This window comes from Zeus faber, assembly GCF_960531495.2.
Source record: "Zeus faber genome assembly, chromosome: 14".
In the NCBI taxonomy this organism is placed as follows: Eukaryota; Metazoa; Chordata; class Actinopteri; order Zeiformes; family Zeidae; genus Zeus; species Zeus faber.
In genome coordinates, this window is record NC_137200.1 from 10459993 (window position 1) to 10482776 (window position 22784).

The following is a 22784-nucleotide window of genomic DNA, read 5'->3' on the forward strand; positions in this document are numbered from 1 at the left end:
AGTCCTGGTTGTCTACGTCCAAGGTTCCATTGTGCGCCTCTCCATTTACATTTCAGTTTCGGATGCACCCATGGATCGTGAAAAAAAAACAACTGAAGTTTTAAAAGTTGAGGGGAGGACCCCAACTGCTCCCTCCGTGAATGTCTGGTGTAGTCAGCTTGGCAGGGGGCAGCACCAAAAGGTTCGGTCTTTTGGAACCTTCTGGTGTGGACCGCCACCTACTGAAATGGGAGTGGTGGGGAGCCCAAATAGTGCTGGGCGATACGGTCAAAAATGTTATCACCATAAAATATTTCATACTATTCGATAACGATATTTATCACAATTATACTGTATATTAAAATCACAATTTCTGGTAAAAGCTTTTAAATTATTTTTTTTTAATCAAGAATACAGTTTTATGTCATAAGGCATTTAAAAAAAACACATGAATTGGTGGAATGAAATTGTCCAAAATAAACACTCGTCTTAAAAGAGAAATCTGCACTGTAAAAAAATAAAATAACATTTGCAGCTTTTATCATCCTCTTGTTTTTTTAACAAAATAAATATTTAAGAAAAAAAGGGGGGAAAAATCTGAAGATGAAACGCCGAGCAGTATTTTTATATAATGAACATTACACAACATTCATAATGTCATGTAAATGTAATGTTGAGATAAAATCAAAATCAAAATAAATTTGGCAAGTTGCAAGTTGAATTTGAATAAACAATAAAGTTAGTGGTGTCGACATATTTTACACAATGGATATTTTCCGTCTGCTTTGGGTCGGAACTAAAATATTCACGGTCTCCCTGAAGACGCTTTTACTCCAGGTGTTTCTTCCCAAAATCGCGTTTTATCCCAAACTGCGGGCTCAGCTTATTTCACCGCTGATGCTCTGTTTTCCAACGGTCCGACCCGGTGTTTATAGTGTTAGCGGCAGGGGCCATGCCGGGGATGACCTCCATAATTCCGTGCTACATCGTTCACGGTCTTTTTACATCTTTGCAGCGATTACTTTCAAACATGTGTTATGTGTTTAGAAACAAATCACCGAATTAACTTTACAGGGATTTTAAGCGTACGTATTAAATCCTTGGGGTCTCTATATTCTCATAAATACTACCTTGACTGCCTGTAATGACTCACTCAAATGTCATTTTGGCCTGGCGTGACCCAGGGCAGTGTGTGTAATATGACAAACAGTACATCTCCATAATCTTAACGTGTCTCACCATGTGGACTGCTGCTTTAAGCGTGGAGCCGGAAATTGGCCATGTGTAGTTGCCGCTCTGGTCCGTGGTGTTAACATCAGTTCACAAGATTTATTTTTTTCCGCTTTTGACTACAGGAAAAACAATCGGTCTAGGTGTGTTATACAAACAGCACTTCCAAAAGGCCTACGTCATTGCAACCGACTGAACTAGTTTTCTTCACTTCTTAACTTTACCTCTTGGCTAAGTGGAATGTTTTGTGTCCAGATTTACACCGATTTCATCACGCTTTGTCCGGAATGCAAATCCTCTACCGCCTCCCAGTCAGTCTAGAAAGTAGAAATATTCACCAGTCAAATTTCAGAAACCCCGCTACGAACATCCCCGCTTGACGGACCTGCTTGTGAAAATCCCGTTTCCCGATATTTTTGTCTTGTTTTGCACCGTACTGCCACTCCCACGATACTAAAAGTGGTGAAGTACCATCTTCTGCACTCTGCTCCTCTCCACTGGACCGCCGCTCACAGGCGGCGATTTTGACAGAATCTCCCACTTTATTCGGTTTATTTATCTGTGCGTCCCCCGCCGCACCAGTACACGTTGGAGATGGCAGTGAGGCCCAGGAGGTCAGCCAACCGCTGTATCCTCACAAAAATATACACGCAAAGATTCGTTGCTTTTTACGGTTTTGATTGGAGTGGGAAGTGGAATGTGTGAGTGAGACAGAATGGAATACAATAAAACACAATCGAGTCTGTGTGTGTCTTCTGACTGTGTGTGTGTGTGTGTGTGTGTGTGTGTGTGTGTGTGTGTGTGTGTGTGTGTGTGTGTGTGCGCGTCTGCGCGCGTGTCCCCCCACTTCATGTCTTGACAAATTGTCCGCTCTGCCAGAAACAATTGACTCTGACTCCGTCCCCTCCGTCAGGTTTTCTCTTAGCTCGCAGAGTTTTCTCGTACGTACTCTTGCTCTTGTCTCAAAAGGCGATACTGGATTTCTCGACGAACCCAAGTGGTGCGCTCTGCACAATCATTTATTTTTCTATTAAACTCCTGAATATTTAGGGGAGGATGGGAGAGCGGTGAATGTACCTGGGTTGTATACGAGCACGGTGCGTGCAGGACCTCCTTTGTCAACAACCATAATATTACCAGTGCGTTACTGGGCCTACTGTGACGGTGCTTTTATGAGTGAACTGAAAGGGGAAGGGTACGGGATTTTAGTTTAGTTTTTACTACAAATAACAGGGGAGGGTTAAGTGAAAATATTAATAACGTAAGGCATGGTAGGTGTGAATCTTGAGAGTGTGTGCAGTAGGGAGGGAATGTGCCTCTTTGTATGGAGCACAACTGGTCAAGCCCCGCCGGCAAAATGAATACAAGGCTGCCTCCATTCCCAACGAGAGCCCCTTCTCCTCCTCTCTTGTTTTCCACTTTACCAAACCTTAACCCTGTAATTCAGAGCTCGCACGGTTTAAGGGACATAGACCTTGGTTCACCTCCGTGGGAAACGAAACTCTGCTCCGACGGAGCTGTTAAGGGGAAAGATAGATTGAAGTGAAAAAGGTGGAGGCGCAGACTGAGGGGGAATGTACCTCCACCCTCTCTCTCTCTCTCTCTCTCTCTCGCTCTCTCTTTCTCTCCTTGATCTCCTGACACCGAAACTAATGAGAAGTGGAAAAACGCGTCCTCTCCGGAGCCAGACGGCCATTCCGGGTCTGTTGTTGCGGTTTTTTTTTTGTTTGTTTGTTTTTTTTTTGTTTGTTTTCTCTCGGTTGCAGAAACCTGGCAGGCTCTCTCTCGCTCCCGGAGCCAGTTTTACACCACCAAGATCATCAAAGAGAGCTTTATCGCGAGCTGAGCACACCCTGTGAATGCACGGCAAATAAGTGAATTGTTCCCGCCAGTCCCGCCAGCTTGGGCGGTTCAAATTCCGAAACAGCGTCTAATTTTGAACTAATCACCGTTGAGCTTCGGTGTCTTCAGTGGTACGAAGCGCTTCGGTTAAATCCCCCTGCACCGGCGCCGGAGTGCACCGCACCGTACCGTATCCGCGACAGTCATCCGATGCCCATTCCGCCAGTTTACAATTCCGTCTTCTTCCCCCTCGGTCCTAAAAACGTTTCTTTCGGTGTTAGAATATTAAAATGAATAAAGCGCACAAATTCAAATGGCATCATAAAGGAATATCTGCAGCCCGAGTCGGTTTTAAGGTGAACTTTGACAAGGCGCAGCTGCCGATTTCTTATGTTGTTTTTTTCCTGCGACCGACCGACCAATGAAAATCCCGGCCATCAAAACATCACACCCCTGTCCCGGCGTGCCGGCTGTGCCTCTTACGCAGATGGTGACGGTGTTTTCGGCCCCGACCGTGTCTCGCCTCTGCGACTACCTCCGCTGCCGGCGCAGAGGCGCATCGCCGATGCCCCCCACCCCCATTCTGTGTTCGTAGCTTTTACACAGAGCGGCGAGGCGGAATGAAGGCACAACATTGTGTCGAGGTGCCAAGGAAAGCAGATATTGGCCGCTCTGAAAGTCACTTGAAGTCGCCAGATGACGTGATGTATTCATTTGCATATTTCCTCCTCAAAACACAATGGGTTGTGCTGTTGCCGGTGGCATTGGAGCTTGTGCTGCTCGTCGGTAGCCTGCTCTGTCTACTCTTTCCCACTGTTTCCGCTTCATTAGTCAGCAGATGCATTGTAAATCCCAACACTAAACACTTTCACAGATGCTCCTAAAAGCCGCAAGTTACTTTTTACAATTAACGGCTCTAATAGTTAAAAAAAAGTCACAAAACCTCGGCAAGTTGGCAACGCCGACAGAAGTGTGACTAACCTTTCTGTATGAGTTTTCCCCTCGTAAAGATTTCCGTACTTCAGCCTTTCCGTATTTGCCGTACGAAAATATTTTAATAGAATGACTCGAACGGAACAAATCAGTAAAGTGATTCAAAGATCCTGGTGATAGTTCAAATGAAGACGTCAGCGGGGGTTGGAGCGCCAATGTTTTTTCACTCCTGTAGCTGAAAGGTCATCGGTTAAGTCTCCTTGCAATCAACCAGGATCTTGCGTGTTGTTTTTTGCAATAGAAAGTTGTAGAAAAAGATGATTTAACGCCTACCTGAGGACAAAAGAATGGGGTTTCTCTTTCTAAGAGGACCTGCGAAGTGCCTTCAAATGTCCTAGCGCCTGGGTACTGATGGGTTGTCGACCCCATTGCATTCAGGCTGTTGAGCCATTGAAGTGTGTAAGAATATGTATCTGGGGTTGGGGGGAGAAGCCAACCTTCCATTTTCTCTTCGACCCTTACCCGCATCCCATAGTACACCTCTGCGCTGACCTACGACGGGGTCATGGTGATGGCGGAGGCCTTCCGGAACCTGCGGCGTCAGAAAGTGGACATCTCCAGGAGGGGCAACGCCGGGGACTGCCTGGCCAACCCGGCCGCCCCGTGGAACCAAGGCATCGACATGGAACGCACCCTCAAGCAGGTGAGGCTCAGCAGGGGCCCGGGATGGAAAACGAGTCGGAAATGGGAGCTCAAGGACTCAGAGGAAGGGGAAGGGGTCAAAGATTAGGGAAAAGGGAGAGAGGGGGGAAAAAAACGGTGCGAACGGTTGTAATAGATATTATGGTTCTGCCGGCGGTCAGAGGACATTTTAAATAAGCCAACCTGGACGTTTGCCCCCACCCCTGGCTGCTTTAGAATTCAACATCAGCTTTTGCTCAGGGTGGAGGAAGTTAATCTATTTAGGGAGAGATAATGACATTTTGTGTTCTCTCACCTTGCTGGGTCCTGTCTTGTGCAATTTAGTGTCTCGGTCGCAATGTGTTATTTCCCGTCGCTTGCCTTCGTCTGTTAATCAGCGTTTTCCTGTGCAGTGGAATATCTGACACCATACCACGAGGGCTATATTGTCCTGATGAGCAAACTTTTATTGTATAGCCAGTGGGTTTTATTTTTTTGTTGGTACCATGGCAACCGGTGATAAACAAAGCAGATTCTCACCAACACTAAACCAGCTGGTGCCAATAATGTAGTGTGAAGGTGGACAACACAAGTGACCACTCAAACAGGCTTTAGGGTGGAGGATTTGACCCGATAACGAATATAGATATCTGACGCTCAAAAGGCTGTAGCCATCCGGCCGCAAAGAGCGCAAAGAAATGATTTTCTTTCGCGGCAGCCGTGACAACCTGGATGATCATACAGTACCTAATTGCCATTTTAAGAAGAGCTTATTTTGTAAAAATTACTTGTATTATTTTTATTTGGGTTATTTGTAAAAACATATACAGTATAGGGGTTGACTTAATCAATGTATTACAGAAGGGAGTGGCCTAGAAAAATATAGTAAATGGCGAGAAAATGCAAAGCGTAGTGCAGGTGGCCTTTAAAGCCGCATAGCACCCCTCCCCCCACTTGACATTTTGAATTCCACTGCTCCATAACATGTCATTTGCAATGCAAATCATTTTTTAACGCGAGTTATTTTCACTTTGCCCTCTGGTGTTTACATATTAAAGACCTGGTCGCATCATGGCGGTGGAAGTGGAATTTCTAATTTCATTTCACAATTAATTTTGAATATGATAATACAGGTACTCCTCATTTAACGACCTACCTGTTTAACGACTGTTTGGACTCACGACCAGCTCTCTGACCAGTCTGTATTGTACAATACCAAGGCGTCTCAGCGTCAAGCATCTCATCTCATATATACACTTTATACACTATATACAGTATACTATATATACTATATCCACTATATATACTATATATACTATATACACTATATACAGTATATATAATATATACACTTTATACACTATATATACTATATATACTATATACACTATATATACTATATATATTATATACACTGTATCCACTATATATACTACATACACTATATATACTATATACACTGTATATACTATATACACTGTATACATCTCATCACCGTTCTCAGTCTCAGTCTCCTTCCCACAGTCTGTCAGTATTCACTACACTAGCGTTCACAATGTGGCCCCCTTACCTTGAAATAACACGGGTCCTCGCTTCAACCAATTCACCTCACGACCTGGTGCTAGTAACAGAACTCAGGAGTACCTGTATGTCGCACATTCTTCTCTGGAAAGCAGTTTGCTAAATGAAGATGTAAGAAGTGGTTTTGAAACTATCCATAACATCCAACTGCTTTGCATTTGAATTATGGTGGAGTCTAACTCTCAATACTTGTTGACTATTTTTGATGTCTATTCCTGCGTATTCACCAGTTTGCTTTATTTACATGTGTATTGCTGGATTATGGGATTATTCCACAGGCAGTCAGTTAGGGTATTATTGCATTACGTCTTGTGCACGCTGCCAGCAAAGAAGTCAATGTTTGCAGTTACGGCGGCGTTTTACCAGCCGCACTTCTAACCCCAGCACGTTTGCCTAAAATGGGTCTTCTATACTGCGGTTCAGCATGGTGATTCGATTGTATAATGCGCTCGCAGATTTAAAAAATTCAGCGCATTTCCTCTGAACTGTGATCCTGTGAACAGCCCCAAGAAGCAACAGACCGGAGGCTAAAAAAGGGCTTGCTGTGAGGATGTGTGGCCAGTGGGAAAATAGTATCGAAATATGGGAGTGGATCAGTATATCACATCCTTTTCTTGGCAAGGTGATATTTGCAGAAACATTAATGATTGAATACACACCACTGGCAATCAGAATGTCGCTAATTTTTATTTAAGTGTGACATCAAATAACTGATTAATAAGCAGCAGCCAAACAAGTACAGGCTGGCTGAGGATGCCACATGCATGAAAAACGCATCATATTAAATCAAAATATCATTCACACCCTGCGCGTCATTCTGATCGCGGCATCCATGCGTGGGTCCCTTTTTATTTGTTTATTTATTTATTTATTATTTGCTCGGCACCGGCGAGCGTCCGGAATTGCCGCGCCGTGAACAGGGCACCTTGAAACTTCTGGCGACTGGTTTCAACCTCGGGGAAAGTTCATAAACGGTCATTTCGGGAAGCATTTGGCGGAGCGCTGCGTCTTGTCCTGAAGCCATCTGCGTCCTCTGGTCTGAGGCTTTGCACCGTTGTTCCTGGGCCTATTCCCGCACTCTAATTGTGCTCCTCCGTCACGGCACGCACTTCCCGTACGCAGTGCTCGGAGGTGTCTGTCCCGTGACGTACAGAGCCCAGTACAATTCGAGCCGACGCCTTTGGCATTGCCGTCGTTGGAATTGTTATATTTTAAAATGGATCCATTGTTCAAGGACAGGACACCGTATCTAGCATTTTCCCTGCCCAACAAATTATTTCAAAATAAAAAATCTTTGAATGAAATATTTCCGAATACAAATCTTTATGATTTAATAAAAAAAATGTTGTCCTGGGGCAATTTGTGTTTTGTACAAAGGGTCATACCATTAAAACACAGGCATGACTACACAACTAAACAGCAGTATCATGTCATACAAGAACTATAAGAAATAGTCATTATTTCATGAAAGAACCAAATGAATAAGTGACGGTTCAAAAATGATTTCTTTGCTTTTATCAAAAACGATAAAATCGTTTTTATTAAAAATGATTCATATTGATGTCGGGGTTGGGTAACAGGAACCTTCCAGACACGCCAGTGTTGAGCCAGTAGATTGGAAACGTTTCGAAATAATTGTTTTGGATGTCCCAAGCCGTTTTGAATTTGCCATTCCCAATTACTTCCCATCCTGTTCCGCCGGACTGCAATCTAACCACTGGAACAGGCAGCAGCCAAACTCCAAATTGAAATTAAAATGCATTAACCACTAGATGGCCACTGGGGGGCAGAACGGGCGACAGCTCGTTTTTGACGTCTCGGCGCGATAACTACTTTTGGGCGAGGGTCAGAGGGGTGGCGGCGAAACAGCCCCATGATCTCCAACCGCGGGGGTGCGAGGAGGCCGCAGCCCCGACACCGTCGCAGCCGATTCCGCTAATGAGTGTCCTACTTCACAGGTGGAAGGGGCCCTAATTAATGAGATGGCTAATGAGCTTGGTGGGGAAGGGAAAAAGCCGTTCGCCCGTGGACCCGCCTGGCACGCGGTTAGAGACCGCCGGGTTCTTCAGAGAACGTCACCGGGGAACGAGACAGATGGACGAAGGAAAAAAACAAGCCCCGGTGACACGTCTAGAAGTCAAAGACGTTTGTCGGCACGCCATAATGGTTTAGTTCACTGAATGAACCCGCATTGAATACACCTGTAATAATTACTAAATCAGCAATCTCATGCTTAAAAAGAACACTTACCTACGACCCTCAGGCCTCACCTGAAGGTACCCAAAATCTCAAAGCCCTGTATGCATTGTTGTGGCTTCTTTGGAGAGGAAGCTCGGGGATATGACCCATTGTCAGTAAACACATAACTAAAAAATTTTGCTCGATTTCACGGATCCAGATTCTCTAAAAGGACAGATTTCACGGATTTTAATAGAAAAACGCGACATTTCACGGGGATTATTAAATGAAGCTTTTTTTCTTTCCGTTCTCATCACACGCACTGCGTTTCATCCGGTGTTTTATCTTTACACCCAACGGCACTGAAAAAATATCAACTTAAAAAAAAAAAAAAAAAAAAAAACGTTGTTTAAAGACTCGCTGAGACGAGCCTGACACACATTCTACAGTTTTCAAATTCAATATTGAATCTAGATTCGCCAGAGTCGTGCGTGGACAAGACCACGGGTCCTTAAATCGATGGAAATGAGAGGCGTAGCACATGACGTAAGATGAACGCAGCGCGTCATCCGTTGTCGTCACTGTAGTTTTTTATCTTAGGACTCCCTGCTGCTGATTCCAGCCCTGTTGCTAATGGAAACACAAACGGTGCATTCGGCCGGACTCGGCTCGGCGGCACTTCAGCACCTTTTTTTTTTTTTGGGCAAATTGTCAATTACGCAGAAGGACGCAGATTTCACGGCCGTGAATTTGGTATGGGCCCCCGCCGCACATAACTATTTCTATTCCAGAGTAAACGGAGATGGAACAAAGCGAGAAGACCTATTTTCACCCTCGCCTCCTTGGAATATACATTTCGAATCAGAAAGGCAAAAACACCGTTACAGTCAAGATCCCATGAACAATGATGTCCCCGGATCTGTTCTCCCACTCCTTAACTACAAATGTACCAAATTTCAAGCCCGACAATTCTACAGAGGTTTGCGCAGGGGGCTTACCGAGGCGGTCTCCCAATTTGAGCTGTCTGGATTACCCCTAGTGTGCACCAGAGAGTCCAGATGCTGCAAATACTTGATACTTGGTGATTGAAAGCGAGGGAAATACACGGCTGATTCAAACGGGAAGCCATTTAATTGAACTCCGCAGGGGACGGCGAGTACGTTGGAAAGGGCTTAAATGGAAAATCAAGCTTTGGTTTTAAAGTCCATATTTCCAGTGCTCGAGGGTTGAACTAGGAAGAAGAATCTTTCACCCTGAGTCACTTTCGTCCTTTGCTGTCCTCTGTCCCTCGCACAGGTCAGACTTCAGGGATTAACAGGTAATGTCCAGTTTGACCACTATGGCCGCAGGGTCAACTACACAATGGACGTGTTTGAGCTGAAGAACAACGGACCTCGACGGGTAAGACGCCGCCTCCTGCCGCCACCGATTCATTTCCCTCACCGCAGATCTCAAGGCGAACAATCGCTTTTTTTATTTCATTCCATTTTATTTGAACTGGAGATTGCGGCAAATGAGACCGTGCACAGCTCTACACCTTTTTTTTTTTTTTTTGGAGGGGTGGGGGGGTTGGGTAGGGGGGGTTGGGTGTGGTCATGTTATGATTTTCTCTGTTCTCAATTTCATTAGCGGGCAATTGCATCCCCATCCCCCCCGACACACACACACACACACACACACACACACACACACACACACACACACACACACACACACAATCACACACACATACACACACACACCTACGCACATCAACACACAGGAATAGAGTAATACGCCCGTAGGAAAGCGGGAGGCAATTTTAATGTGAGTGCTCGGAGGGGGGCGTTGAGGAGAAGCTGTGGGGGGTAAAGAAGATAAGGAGAGGCGGGAGGTAGGGGAGGTCCATCAATCACCCGCGGTTTGTGTGTTTTTGTGTCTACGTGTGACCATCTGTGTAGTTTGGATGGTAGTAATGGTGTGTGTGAGTGGGGCGGTGGGGGGGTGGGGTTTACTCCTACCCAACACACACACTCCCTACAGGATCATCAATCACCCTGAAAGAGCCTCTCAGCTGCCCTCGCCATCCCACCCCAAAAACAGAGCCCTGCCAGTGAGCCAGACAGTGTGTGTGCCTGTGTGTGCGTGTGTGTGAGTGTTTGTGGAAGTGTGTGTGTGTGTGTGTGTGTGTGTGTGTGTGTGTGTGTGTGTGTGTGTGTGTGTGTGTGTGTGTGTGTGTGTGTGTGTGTGTGTGTGCGTGTGTGTGTCTTCCAAATTCTCCTCCTCCCTCTCACCGACTTGCTGTTGCTGTCAACCCGCTCCTGCAAAACTAAATTTCCCTCGTGCAATGAGCGGAGGGCAGGACGTCGATTGATGGGTAAGAGGATGTGATGAATGCCGGTGTTTGATGGATTAGAGCGACGTGAGATTTTGGGGGAATTCTTTGGATTGCGCGCAAAAAGAGTGACACCTTGAAGAGTCAGTGGCGACTAAAATAGGAAATGTCCTTTGCTTCAGTAGGGCATGTGTAGGATGAACACCTTGCTCACATGCTGAGGACGCTTTTGCCGTGTAAGTGCATTTGTGCGTAAACTGACAGGTTACATAAACCACTGACCCCACCCCCAACCCCACCCCCTTCCGCCGGCGGCGGAGATTTTTGTGTTGACGTCCGTCTTCTACCCCCTCCAGATCGGATACTGGAACGACGCAGATAAACTGGTTTTAATCCAGGACTCTCCCTTGCTACCCAACGACACCTCGGGCATGGAGAACAGGACCGTTGTTGTGACTACCATCATGGTAAGGGACCCACATGTGCACATAAACACACACAAACACACACAAACACACACGCAGTAGCCCACGCACACGCCATCTCGCCAGCACACACACAAGGAAACAGAGATGCACATTAGTATGCCTAGTGACGCAAAATGCAAATCATGCATCTTGTCTTTTTAATCTAGCGTGCAAATAACTGTTGATAATGCAAACGTCATAGGAAGGATTGGTTCTACTGGTTCTGGAAGTGCATGTACCCATTGTTTTTACCCACCGGAGATTTCTCTTGAATACTGAACATATTCTAAACGATGCGCGGTGGCCCTTGTGGTGGCCCTTGTGAACCAACGCTCCGAACAAATTTGCAGTGTCTTAAAAGAAAATGCACTAGAATACCTCTGTGCCCATGAGCCTCAGTGTCCCTGCCAATATTTATTTAATCTGATTTAATCTGAAATTCATTTTTATTTGAAATATTGCTACAGAGGTGGTGCTGAGTGCTGAGTCCAAAAGATTTTTTTTAAGCACCATATATGAATTTCCCCTGCGGTCCTCTTTTGACTTATACATAGTTGAGTTAGGTCCACAGTCTTGTATCTGTGACTTCTCTTTTGAGGAACCCTGATCTCCTCCCGTCCCCCAAGGCAATCCGTGCAATGCATGTATGGATCATTTATCCGGTAGAGTTTCATGGCCGTCCAAGGTTAGGAAAAATCCAAACTGCTGTTCATGTGCAATTGACTTTGGGGAGGTAGATTGATGGGATTTTTACTTCCGGAACCTATACAACCACAAACACATATCAGCTCAATTAAAAAATGTATATATAATAATAATAATAATAATAATAATAATAATAATAATAATTATTATTATTATTATTATTATTATTATTATTATTATTATTATTATTATTGTTATTATTATTTTAGAATTGGAGAAAAACAAGTATATAAATCAAGCATATGAATTCAGGTAAATGCCACGACCCACTTTCATCTGCTTGCGTAGACCGTTAACCTGTATTAGATACTAACTTGTTTTTGATGATTTATTGATGTTTCTTTTTTGTGCTAAAACTGCTAAATGTTGTTAGATGTGGGGAAAAAAAGAAAAGTACACAGAGGGCTTTATATTTTTATGTGCTGAGGTTTTGTCCAGTGTAGGCCTACTTTGTATTGTGCTTTGCTGCTGACCTGCTACACCTGGCTGATGAGCGCTTTGAAGGATGTTGACTTTCAGAAATGCCCCAAAAATGATCTGATAGAGTTTAAGTGAGTAAGTCTCACTTCTTTTAAAGAGTATTGCACCTACAAAAAAAAAAAAAAAAAAAAAAAAAGACAGGTTATGGGGGTTGTAATAATGGCTTTAATGCTGTCTCTTACTACTGTAATGTCACGGCGGGGGGGGTTGAAGAGTCCCAGCTCAGCACAATCCTCCCTCTTTTCAGCCGCCGATGAGGAGCCCCATTTTAAGAAACTGAGCCCCAGTCGGACGCAAGGCAGGCAATATGAAACCGCCCTTAATGGGGGAGCGATGGACACAGCCCCGAGCCCGAAAAAACCAAGCTCTGTAAAGACAACATGGGGCCCGAGAAGAGAGAGAGAACGTGTGGCGGCGTCTCATTTTAAATGGACAATGGCTTCTCAGAAACTGCAAAAAAAAAATGGCAAGCGGAGCCCGGAGCAAAGAGCCCTAATGGAGACCCTTCTGGGAGGAAAATGCAGATGAGAACCGAGGAAAAAGCACAGGCTTGTTTTAAAGGACGTTGCTGGCGGATGGACACCGTTTGAGGCACGCGCAAAAAGAAATGGGCCCCTTGCTGCTAATTCCACGCTGTCTCTATTTAGTAAAAAGTCCCCACTAAAGAAGGTCATAAGAAGGTCCCCACTTCGCCTGATTCTGTATAAGTGTGTATATATGTATTGTACAGTGTCCACAGTGTGTTTCTCGCTGTTCGGCTTCAAAGGGAAGCCATACCCAAATATCTGTGATGAATTCCAGTTTGGTTTTCTGTCAACCCCGGAAATATCAGCGGCTTTATCGCCAACTCTCAAAAAGAACGGCGTTAAAAACGAACGCTCTCATCATCACCTCAGTTCATATCCATCTCCCATTCAGCCAGCGCCACGTCCTTGTTAAATCGCGCCAGCTGTTTGTGACAGTAAGCTTCTTTTTTATTTTATTTTATTTTTCTTTCCTTTTTTTTTTTTTACCATCAAACGTAAAGTACAACACTCTAGAGAAGTAAAAAAAAAAAAAAAACGCCGTCCCGGGCTCCAAATGGAATCTGGCTTTGGCTCGGCGTCAAGGTCCCTCATGCCACGTGGCAGGAAGTCCACCCGTGTGCAAAGCGCAGGACGGGGACGAGTGGAAGTCCAGGACACAAACAGAACGGCGCAACGCCGTGTTTTGGCCGGGCTATAAAAAGAGAAAAGGAGAAGTGTGTGTGTGTGTGTGTGTGTGTGTGTGTGTGTGTTTGTGTGTGTGTATGTCTGTGTGTGCATGGAGGGTGGGGGGTAAGAGAGCTGTTCTTGTTTGTTCTTCACAAAGGAACCAACAGATGCTGCGGGCAGCGACTCATTTCAATTTGGCCTTCACGCTGGGGCTTTTGAAGTATGTTTTTGTTGCCGCTGTGCATGTGTGTGTGCGTGTGCGTGTGCGTGTGCGTGTGTGTGTGTGTGTGTGTGTGTGTGTGTGTGTGTGTCTTTTTCTGTTTTCCCCTTCTTTTCGGGGGGGGGGGGGGGGGGGCGCTCTTGGTATTTCCATATGGTAGTGAGCGAGTCTAGAGACTAGAGAGTGTACTGTGGTGTCCCCAAATAATTTTCCTGCCACCGGGCATTGTCTCCTCTCCACCAGCCATCGGTGCCCGGGACAAGTCCAGTGAAGTTTATTTTTTCCATTTTTTTCTTTCTTTCAGTCCTTTATCACCGTTTCAGTCTCACAGGACTTTGGACTGACAGGTTTTTGTTTTTTTCTTAAAGGACAGGAGGGAAAAAGAGGGGTCTCTGAGAAGGGACTGGAAAGAGTCCCTTTGGCTTGGCATACATACATTCGGTGACAAGTCGGTTGACGTACCATGCTGAAAAAAGACAATATGAGGACCATATTGTGTAAACTGCCATTTCCTGTAAGAATGTATTCCTCAGACAGTATAATTAACCTGTAAAGGACACAGTGAGGGGTATTCACCATCCTGAAAGCTGTTTGAGTACACGCAGTGCAAATACAGTACACTGCGGGGGACGGATAACCAGTCACGGGATCTTGAAAAATATATATATATATAGATTTTGAGATAAATTGACAGGCACGTGTGTTTTTTCCTTATATTGAAAATACAATGTCTCGCGGACTGAAAAAAAATCTTCATAAGATAATTTCCGCAATTAATACCATTTTTTCGTTATTGATTTTTTTTCTGGAGAGCTTGTTGATTTGTATTCATTTTCTGCACTTAAAAACCGGCGTGGCTCTGCTGTAATCTTTGTCTAAGTTCATCTAAACTACGCCCTCAGTTAAAATGCTGAAACCTATGTGGGCTCATTCCTATGATTCCTATGTTCCCCAGATCTATATGTTAGACAATGGGAACATGACAAAGGGTTCTATGTTCCCCAGTGCTACATATTCTACATGTGGGAACATAGGACCCTGGGTGGGCTCCCAGGGTCCTATGTTCCCAGGGTCCTACAGTGTTTGTTCCCCAGCTCTATATAGCACATAATGGGATAGGGTTAATGATTTGAACACCACATGGAATCACAGATGTCTTTTTTTTTTTCTTCATTTTTTAATAAAATGATAACCACTGGATTTGTTGTGTTTATAAAGCTTTTTGAAGCCCTGTTCCGATAAAAATAAATTGGTAATATTTTTGAAATATTTTAACTTGAAACAGGTATAATTTGAACTGAAAATAATAGGAGGGTTAATGTGTGTTCACAGAACTTGAACTGGTGAACATAGGACCTGGGAACGTAGGACCCTCGGAACATATGACTCTGGGAACATAGCATCCTGGGAACACGGGATCCTGAGAACATAGGACCCTGGGAACATAGGATTTTGGGAAGTTAGCACCCAAGGAACATGGGACCCTGGGAAAATAGGACTCTGGGCACATAGGACTCTAAGAACATATGACCCTGGGAACATAGGACCCTGGGGACTTATGACTCTGGGAACAAAGGACCCTAGGAACATTGGACACGGGGAACATAGGACTCTGGAAACATAGGACCCTGGGAACATAGGACTCTGGGAACAAAGGACTCTAAGGACATACGGCCCTGGGCACATAGGACTCTAAGAACATAGGATCCTAGGAACATAGGAGCCTGGGTACATAGGACTCTGGGAACAAAGGACTCTAAGGACATACGGCCCTGGGCACATAGGACTCTAAGAACATAGGATCCTAGGAACATAGGAGCCTGGGAACATAGGACCCTGGGAACATAGGATTCTGGGAAGAAAGGACCCTGGGAACGTGGGATCCTGGAAATATATAGACCCTGGGAACATAGATAGGCTCCCTTCTATATCACGCCACCGGGTGTATTAACAGAAATGCATATAATCTGATAAAACACTGCTGCTTATGGGAGATATTGTTATATTACATTAAGTTATGTATGTTGCTAATGTTGTTCATGTCAGCGTTAATGCCAGCTTTGTTCATGCTAGCATGCTACAAGCTAATCCAACATCTATATTCAAATTGATTGTTGCAAAGTTCAAATAAAATAACGTGTAAAGCTACCATCAGATTATGTATTAGGTTATTTTTGTTAATATAGCATCGGTATGGACATCTTTGAGGAACAAAGGGCTGTTTTCAGATTGAGGAAAAAAAAAAGACTTATAACGGGCCCAGGTACACAGGAAGGCCTACGCTTCCACAGTAATGGGGGGGGTGGAGCTGGATTTAAACAGCGGTGGAAGAAGTACTCAAAGCTTTAGTACAAATACGCACACACAAAATTACTCTATCAGAAGTGAAAGTAAGATGTTGATGTTTCTACTTAAATAAAAGTAGAAAGTAACGTACTAGGTACTACTACTAAAAGTACTAACTCTGAAATGTACGTAAAGTATTGGAGATAAAAGTACTTCATAATATGGCATAAAGTACTGCTGTACCTTTTTTTATTCAGTTGAGTCCTGTGCTTTTGATTAATATACACATATAAATCCTGAATTAAAGAATGCATGTGTAGGGCCGGCCCTGAGCATAGGCTGTATAGGCGGTCACCTCGATCCCCTCGGCTTGTATGTTTCAGTACATGCACAATAAAATACTTCTGTTTTACTCAAGGGCTCAGATGAGAGGATTACTTTACTTGAGGAAAGCTAGATTTATTTAATTATTTTGTGATTTACTGAGATAATTGACCAGAATGCAGGAATAAAAGTCCCTGGGACCCTCAAAGGACCCGCAGACATTAGTCAGGGGGACTAATGCTTTGTCAATGGGGTTGAGTTGGGTTGAGAGGAGGTGGCAGCATCGGAGAACAGATTGGGCGGAGTTCGGGCGGCGGGGTAGGCAGTGTGCATGGGAGGGTGGATGCCCCTGGAAGGAATTTTGTGGTGCGTGCACACTGAGGGGCCACAGAACTTGGCTAGGGCTCCAAAAAGGCTAAGGCCGGCCCTGTGCACACGGATATAAATCCGGCTTTTCAAAGGTGAATCCTAAAAATCCACAGATATTAGCTTTGAAATATAGGGGAATTAAACTCTGAAACTGAATACACACTTACCTCACGTACTAACGTACTTGTACTTCGATACTTTCCACCGCTGGATTTAAATTCCTTGCCAGTAGTGGCCGTGCTTCCACTTTTTGGAATTCGCTGATGATTTCCGCGGCGCTTCTTAAGCGGGCGGAGTGAGGCCGGCGTGCGCTAATGATCTGCTGGAGCCTGAGAGGAAGGTGCGTACACAGGAGCGTAAGGATTTGTTATTTTTCGTTGCGTGTCAGTGTAAAGCCTTCTTCCTTTCTCTTTGTTACAGCAGCGTACGGTGTCGGTGGATAATTGGCGGAGCGCGTGTCCAGAGTGTTGTGATGCTGTTTTTGTTTTGTTTTTTTGTTTGTCTCGTCTTTTATTTTTATTTTTTTATGTCACGTAGGACGCAACCGACAAAGCGCTCGTTGTGCAGGGGGTTGGGGGGGTTGGTTCATCTATTGATCCAGGACGGTTGAGAAGGAAAGAGAGAAAACATCACAAATTATAAAGGGAGGTGAGAAGAGTGGTGTAGAAAACAAAAAGTACAGGTAACATCTCGTGAACTCACGTACGGCAGAAACTGCTCAGTTCGGGGCGTGGGAAGAACTGGAAAATGTCGGAACCGAAACCGATGTCCAGCGGGCCAAAGCAGCACGTCGTGTTGCATCCAGCCCACATCTCACACATCAAAAATGAACTTCGCTGAGTTTCGTTTGACACTGAGATGCTTACTTACGTAGATGCATTTTTTTTTTCATCCATGTACAAGTACTCACTCCCAGAGTACTGACGCAAATACTGGAAATGTTAAATAACGCGACGCCTGACCATCACGGATTTAGAAGAGCTTTTATTGTTTTCAGTGTGATTCCTTTGCTGCTTTGTTTAAGCAAACAAAAAAGTCAAAAACACCTGAAACGCCATGATTAAAATTTCAATGAAACATTTTTTGTACTCTTTGTTTTACTTTTAATTTTATAAATTAATTGTATTTAAAGAATGAATGGCGGAAGGATTGAAGCACTGCTTTCATAATGCTGTAATTGTATTCATATTATATTCCTACTGCACACCCCACATGAGTGTACGTCAGCTAATAACACACACACACACACACACACACACACACACACACACACACACACACACACACACGCACACGCACACACTCAAATAGCACGATATTGTTTTGTTTGCTTTGCTTTGGTTGTTTTTTCCCCTCTTTCTCTCAACTCAACGTTCAAATGTGTTCCAATTTATGAATGTCATTGTTGAGTCTATGAACAATAAAGATTTGGTTTGCAAGGCTCAAAAAAAGGATTTACATGATGGCGCATAGCAGCTTACACACACATATAGAATGAACCCAGACGTTCAAAACATGTACAAAACCTATACATATTGTATAAGCGTAGGAGTGTATACGTGTAAGTATATATAGTATGTTTCCATCTATGCTTGTACTTGTGTGTGTGTGCGTGCGTGCGCATGTGTGTGTGTGTGTCTCATTATAGACCAACCTGTCAGCCGTGCTGTCGCTGGCACCGGGACTGAGTCACGGCCCGCACGTGCAAATGGCATCCTGTACACTCCCCCCGCGCTGCAGGACGCTTCCAAAGTGATGAATCATTTTGGAGCACCGACACCACATTTAGAAAACACAACAAACAAAAGAGTGGATTTTTCTGCTTTGAAATTCATCATAATACAATGACATTCATTATTATAACACATAACACAATATCCTTAACTCTTTCAACATCAAAGCAGAGCAGATAACTAATGTTCTGCATTTGAGTACCATAGTACACGTTCAGCCTGACACTCATACCTGCGCTGTAGACTTTGATTTACGTGTTACTTTTCGGGGGCCCGCGGGGGACATGTCACGCTTGCACATGGAATAATAATAAATAAATTGCACTTGCTCTTAATACGCCACGTGGCGCCCGCTGCAAAACAAGTCGTTTGTTTTGAAATATGAAAGCAAACGGCGCAGGGAAGTTTTTCATTTTGCTTTTGGTTTTGATTTTCCTGGTGTCGTTTAAAGTTAAAGTGGAGTCAGATTTTTTTATTTTATTTTTTTTTCAGTTTCACCTGACTTTGGCAGCTTTTGGGGCTCTCACGGCCCGTTTTATTTTGGTTTTCACTGTTTGAGTCGCTGGTCTGGTGTGTTTTTGCGTCACTCTCTGTTGTGTGACCTGTTACCTGCTGCTGTGTTAACTGTTGCTTTTTTAAAATGTAATAACAAGTCTCCCAGTTCAAACAGTTCAGCAACAAATTCATTTAAAATGAATACAATGTCGACTCTCGAGGAGATGTCAATTTGATTGAAACTGCGTGCATGGTGTTAAGAAGAAGGCTAGTTTAGGTTAAAACCTGACTAAATTCCATGCCTCATTGGGCCACAAGATGCCATTTCGATCCATTTTCAACCACCACAGTATATTTTGTTCTTGTCGTTTGACAATGAGAGAAATGTTAAATAAAATGAAATCGTCCACGTTTACCTACACTTACCCCGGTGATTCCCACCTTTGGTAAATAAATACAAAATATTTGTCAAGGTTCGCAGTTTACCAACATTTGCTATATTGTTCTGTTTGGATCTTCCGGAAGGGATTAAACTCCATAATAACTTGAAAAGCTCCCATGAAATTCCCATCGTCAGAACGGCCAAAGATTTTGTTGTACTGCAGTCAAGCGAGCTGTAGTACAGTTAAATATAAGTTCCACCAGCTGCTTTTTTTTTGATTTTAGTTGCACAACTATTAGTGCACTTACAGAAATATCTGTATCACTGGTTGTAGATAGACAGACAGATGGAAAAATAAAACTTTTCTCTGTTGTGCGGGATTAAACTTGATTCAATGTATCACAATGCGTAGAAATTTGCCCAGATGTTTAACTTTTAATTAAAAATGAAAAAAGAACAATTTTATAAGTGTCCACCCACCTCCAAAATCCCAACTGAATATATATATATATATATATATATATATATATATATATATATATATATATATATATATATATATATATATATATATATATATATATACGCCCCCGCCCCTCCGCAGAAATTAAAAGTTTCATTGCAGCCAGTTGATATATATATATATATATATATAGATAGATAGATATTCCTGTGAGGTTTGCACATTTCATGAACAAACCGAAAGCTAAATGGTATCATTTATGTAGTATAATTTTTTCCTTCTAAACAAACTAGATGTAAGCTTATTACAGATGTATACATTTTCGGGCAGGAGGGAGGCCAGAGCCAAAGTTTGGGAACCCCTGGTCAAGCTCTTACAAACCTGCTGATGTGGCTGTTCTGTCTGACGATGTGCCCCCCTCCCCTCGTGTAGGAAGGTCCCTATGTGATGCTGAAGAAGAACTGGGAGCTGTACGAGGGCAACGACCAGTACGAGGGCTACTGCGTGGACCTGGCCTCCGAAATCGCCAAGCACATCGGCATCAAATACAAGATTTCCATCGTCCCCGACGGGAAGTACGGCGCCCGGGACCCGGAGACCAAGATCTGGAACGGCATGGTTGGGGAGCTGGTGTACGGGGTGAGGCGATCACTTTGTCTTCCCTTTTTTCGTTAAATCAGTGTTTTTCAACCACTGTGCAAAAGAGCTCACCGAGTGCGGCATGTGAAAGGTTCAAATTCCATTGAAAATAAACAATGGAAACTAGCTCTTGTGTTGCAAGATCAAAATTGCAAGGCTCGACTAATTCATCTAATGCCTTCATGTTTCAAAGTCCTCTCTCTCTCCCTCCCCCTCTCTCTCTGTCTCTCCCTCCCTCTCTCTCTCTCTCTCTCTCTCTCTGTCTCTCTCTCCCTCTTGCCTTCCGACCAGCCATGCGTTTCACATGCGTACCCTGCATGGTATCCATTTTGCTGAGAACGAAAGAACATCCAATCCCTTCCTTTTTCCCCTCCTGCTATTTTCTCTCCACCCCCAATGTGTCAACTGGCTGCAATGAAACTTTTAATTTCTGCGGAGGGGCGGGGGCGTTGGAGCCTCACGCTTCCCAAGCCACCGAGACAAGGTCACTTACACTAATCTGGTTCGGGGGATTTTGAATGCTATTTTTCCCCTCCGCTGCAGGTCATCAAAAGTGGCTCCATCCCCCTTTTTTTCCCCCCTTCTTTCGGCCTCCTTGTGTAAGCATATTTCTCTGACACATTATTTCATCCCCTGCTCTGATTTCCCCGCAGGGCTTTTCGAACTAAGTCTCTTGGAGGTTTGCGAGAGGTTTTAGGCTCTCTCTCTCTCGCTCCCTCGCTCTCTATTCTCTCCCCCTCCCAGTCAATGTTCTTTTCTCTCCGTCTAACCTTGATCACTCTGAGATGTGCTCAGTCAAGGGAAAAATTCCAGATGAAACGACAAAGCGGGGGCGAAGAGGGTGATTGGTTCTCTTGTGTCTGAGCCCGGTGACGGTCCGGCCTTATTGGCTGTCGCAAGGTCATATCTGCAAATAAGTGATGTTCAGACAGTGTCGGACCTTGGCTCAGCTGGGAGATATCGTTTGCTCTGTTATTGCTTTGCTGGGTTTTGCTCAAACGGTCAGGATCAAATAAGATTTGGTCCGCAGACTGGAGGCTTACCATAGTCGGACACGAAGCCGGGGTGTGATTGTATCCCTCAGTCAACCCTGCGGCAGGTTGTATCTCAGCTTAGCGCCGTTAAGAGCAACCTCCAGCCAATTTCACTTGCCACTTTCTGCCTTTTAAAAATGGGGGTCTGGTTAGTAATTGAGTGTCACGTACAAGCTACACCATGGCAACCAGTGATAAACAAAGCCGATTCTCACCCGCACTGGGCTCCGAGCTAGCGTCAGTAATGGGAACGAAGAGAACGAAGCGCCCGCTCAATTGAGGTTTGGACGTGGAGGTTTTTTCTCTATATAAATTGCTTCCTTGCTCAATAGATTTGTCATCAAAAGTACAAAATGGTATAATGAGTGTGGAATTGTTTTTTTTTTTGTGCCAGTGCCAGTTTCGATCATACTTTTTGGCAAGTTGAATTTAACAAGTTGAATGAGCGTGGAATCAGTGTATTGCATGTAGTGCCAAAGGGAATAATATAAAATGCACAGAAACATTTTTGCATTGGTGCCTTTTAAAGGGTTAATCGAAGTAAAAGCAGCTCATTCATCCCAAATTTTCCTCCACAGAAAGCGGAAATCGCTGTGGCCCCATTGACTATCACGCTGGTCCGGGAGGAGGTGATCGATTTCTCTAAGCCCTTCATGTCACTGGGCATCTCCATCATGATCAAGAAACCCCAAAAATCCAAGCCCGGGGTGTTCTCCTTCCTGGACCCGCTGGCCTACGAGATCTGGATGTGCATCGTGTTCGCCTACATCGGCGTGAGCGTGGTGCTCTTCCTGGTCAGCCGCTTCAGCCCGTACGAGTGGCACACCGAGGAGCCCGAGGAGGGCACCGACGGTCCGCCCAGCGACCAGCCCCCCAACGAGTTCGGCATCTTCAACTCCCTCTGGTTCTCCCTGGGCGCCTTCATGCAGCAGGGCTGTGACATCTCGCCCCGGTAAGGCTCTGCCGCGTGTGCGGTCAGATCACAAAACAGCTGAAGGCTCCAGACTCTGAGCATAAGCAAGGCGTAGGTGTAAGATGTTGACTATTTGCCAGCTTAAATAGTCTGCATCATTTCACTCTATAATTACTTTTCTAGAGTGACTTATTGAGTTTGAGGCTGTTTCTTGATGGCAGGACAGCTTAAAATGAATAATATATATTCCTCTTCTGTGAAAGACTGAAAATATAATAATATAATTCTATATATAATAATTTATATATATCATTATATTTCACTGAAGAGGAATTTCTGCCTC

The 22784-nt window shown here is 44.3% G+C and overlaps 1 protein-coding gene across 1 annotated transcript in view; it reads left to right on the forward strand.

The window, feature by feature from the left end:
- Positions 1–22784, forward strand: part of LOC307240561 (glutamate receptor 4) — a gene marked incomplete at both ends in the record, with an annotated part of 92937 nt that overhangs the window by 53791 nt on the left and 16362 nt on the right. The window contains 5 exons of the mRNA XM_080014375.1: positions 4520–4687; positions 9721–9825; positions 11095–11205; positions 20288–20494; positions 22107–22480. Coding sequence (XP_079870501.1) covers positions 4520–4687; positions 9721–9825; positions 11095–11205; positions 20288–20494; positions 22107–22480 — 965 coding nt within the window. The remainder of the gene's footprint in view (positions 1–4519; positions 4688–9720; positions 9826–11094; positions 11206–20287; positions 20495–22106; positions 22481–22784) is intronic.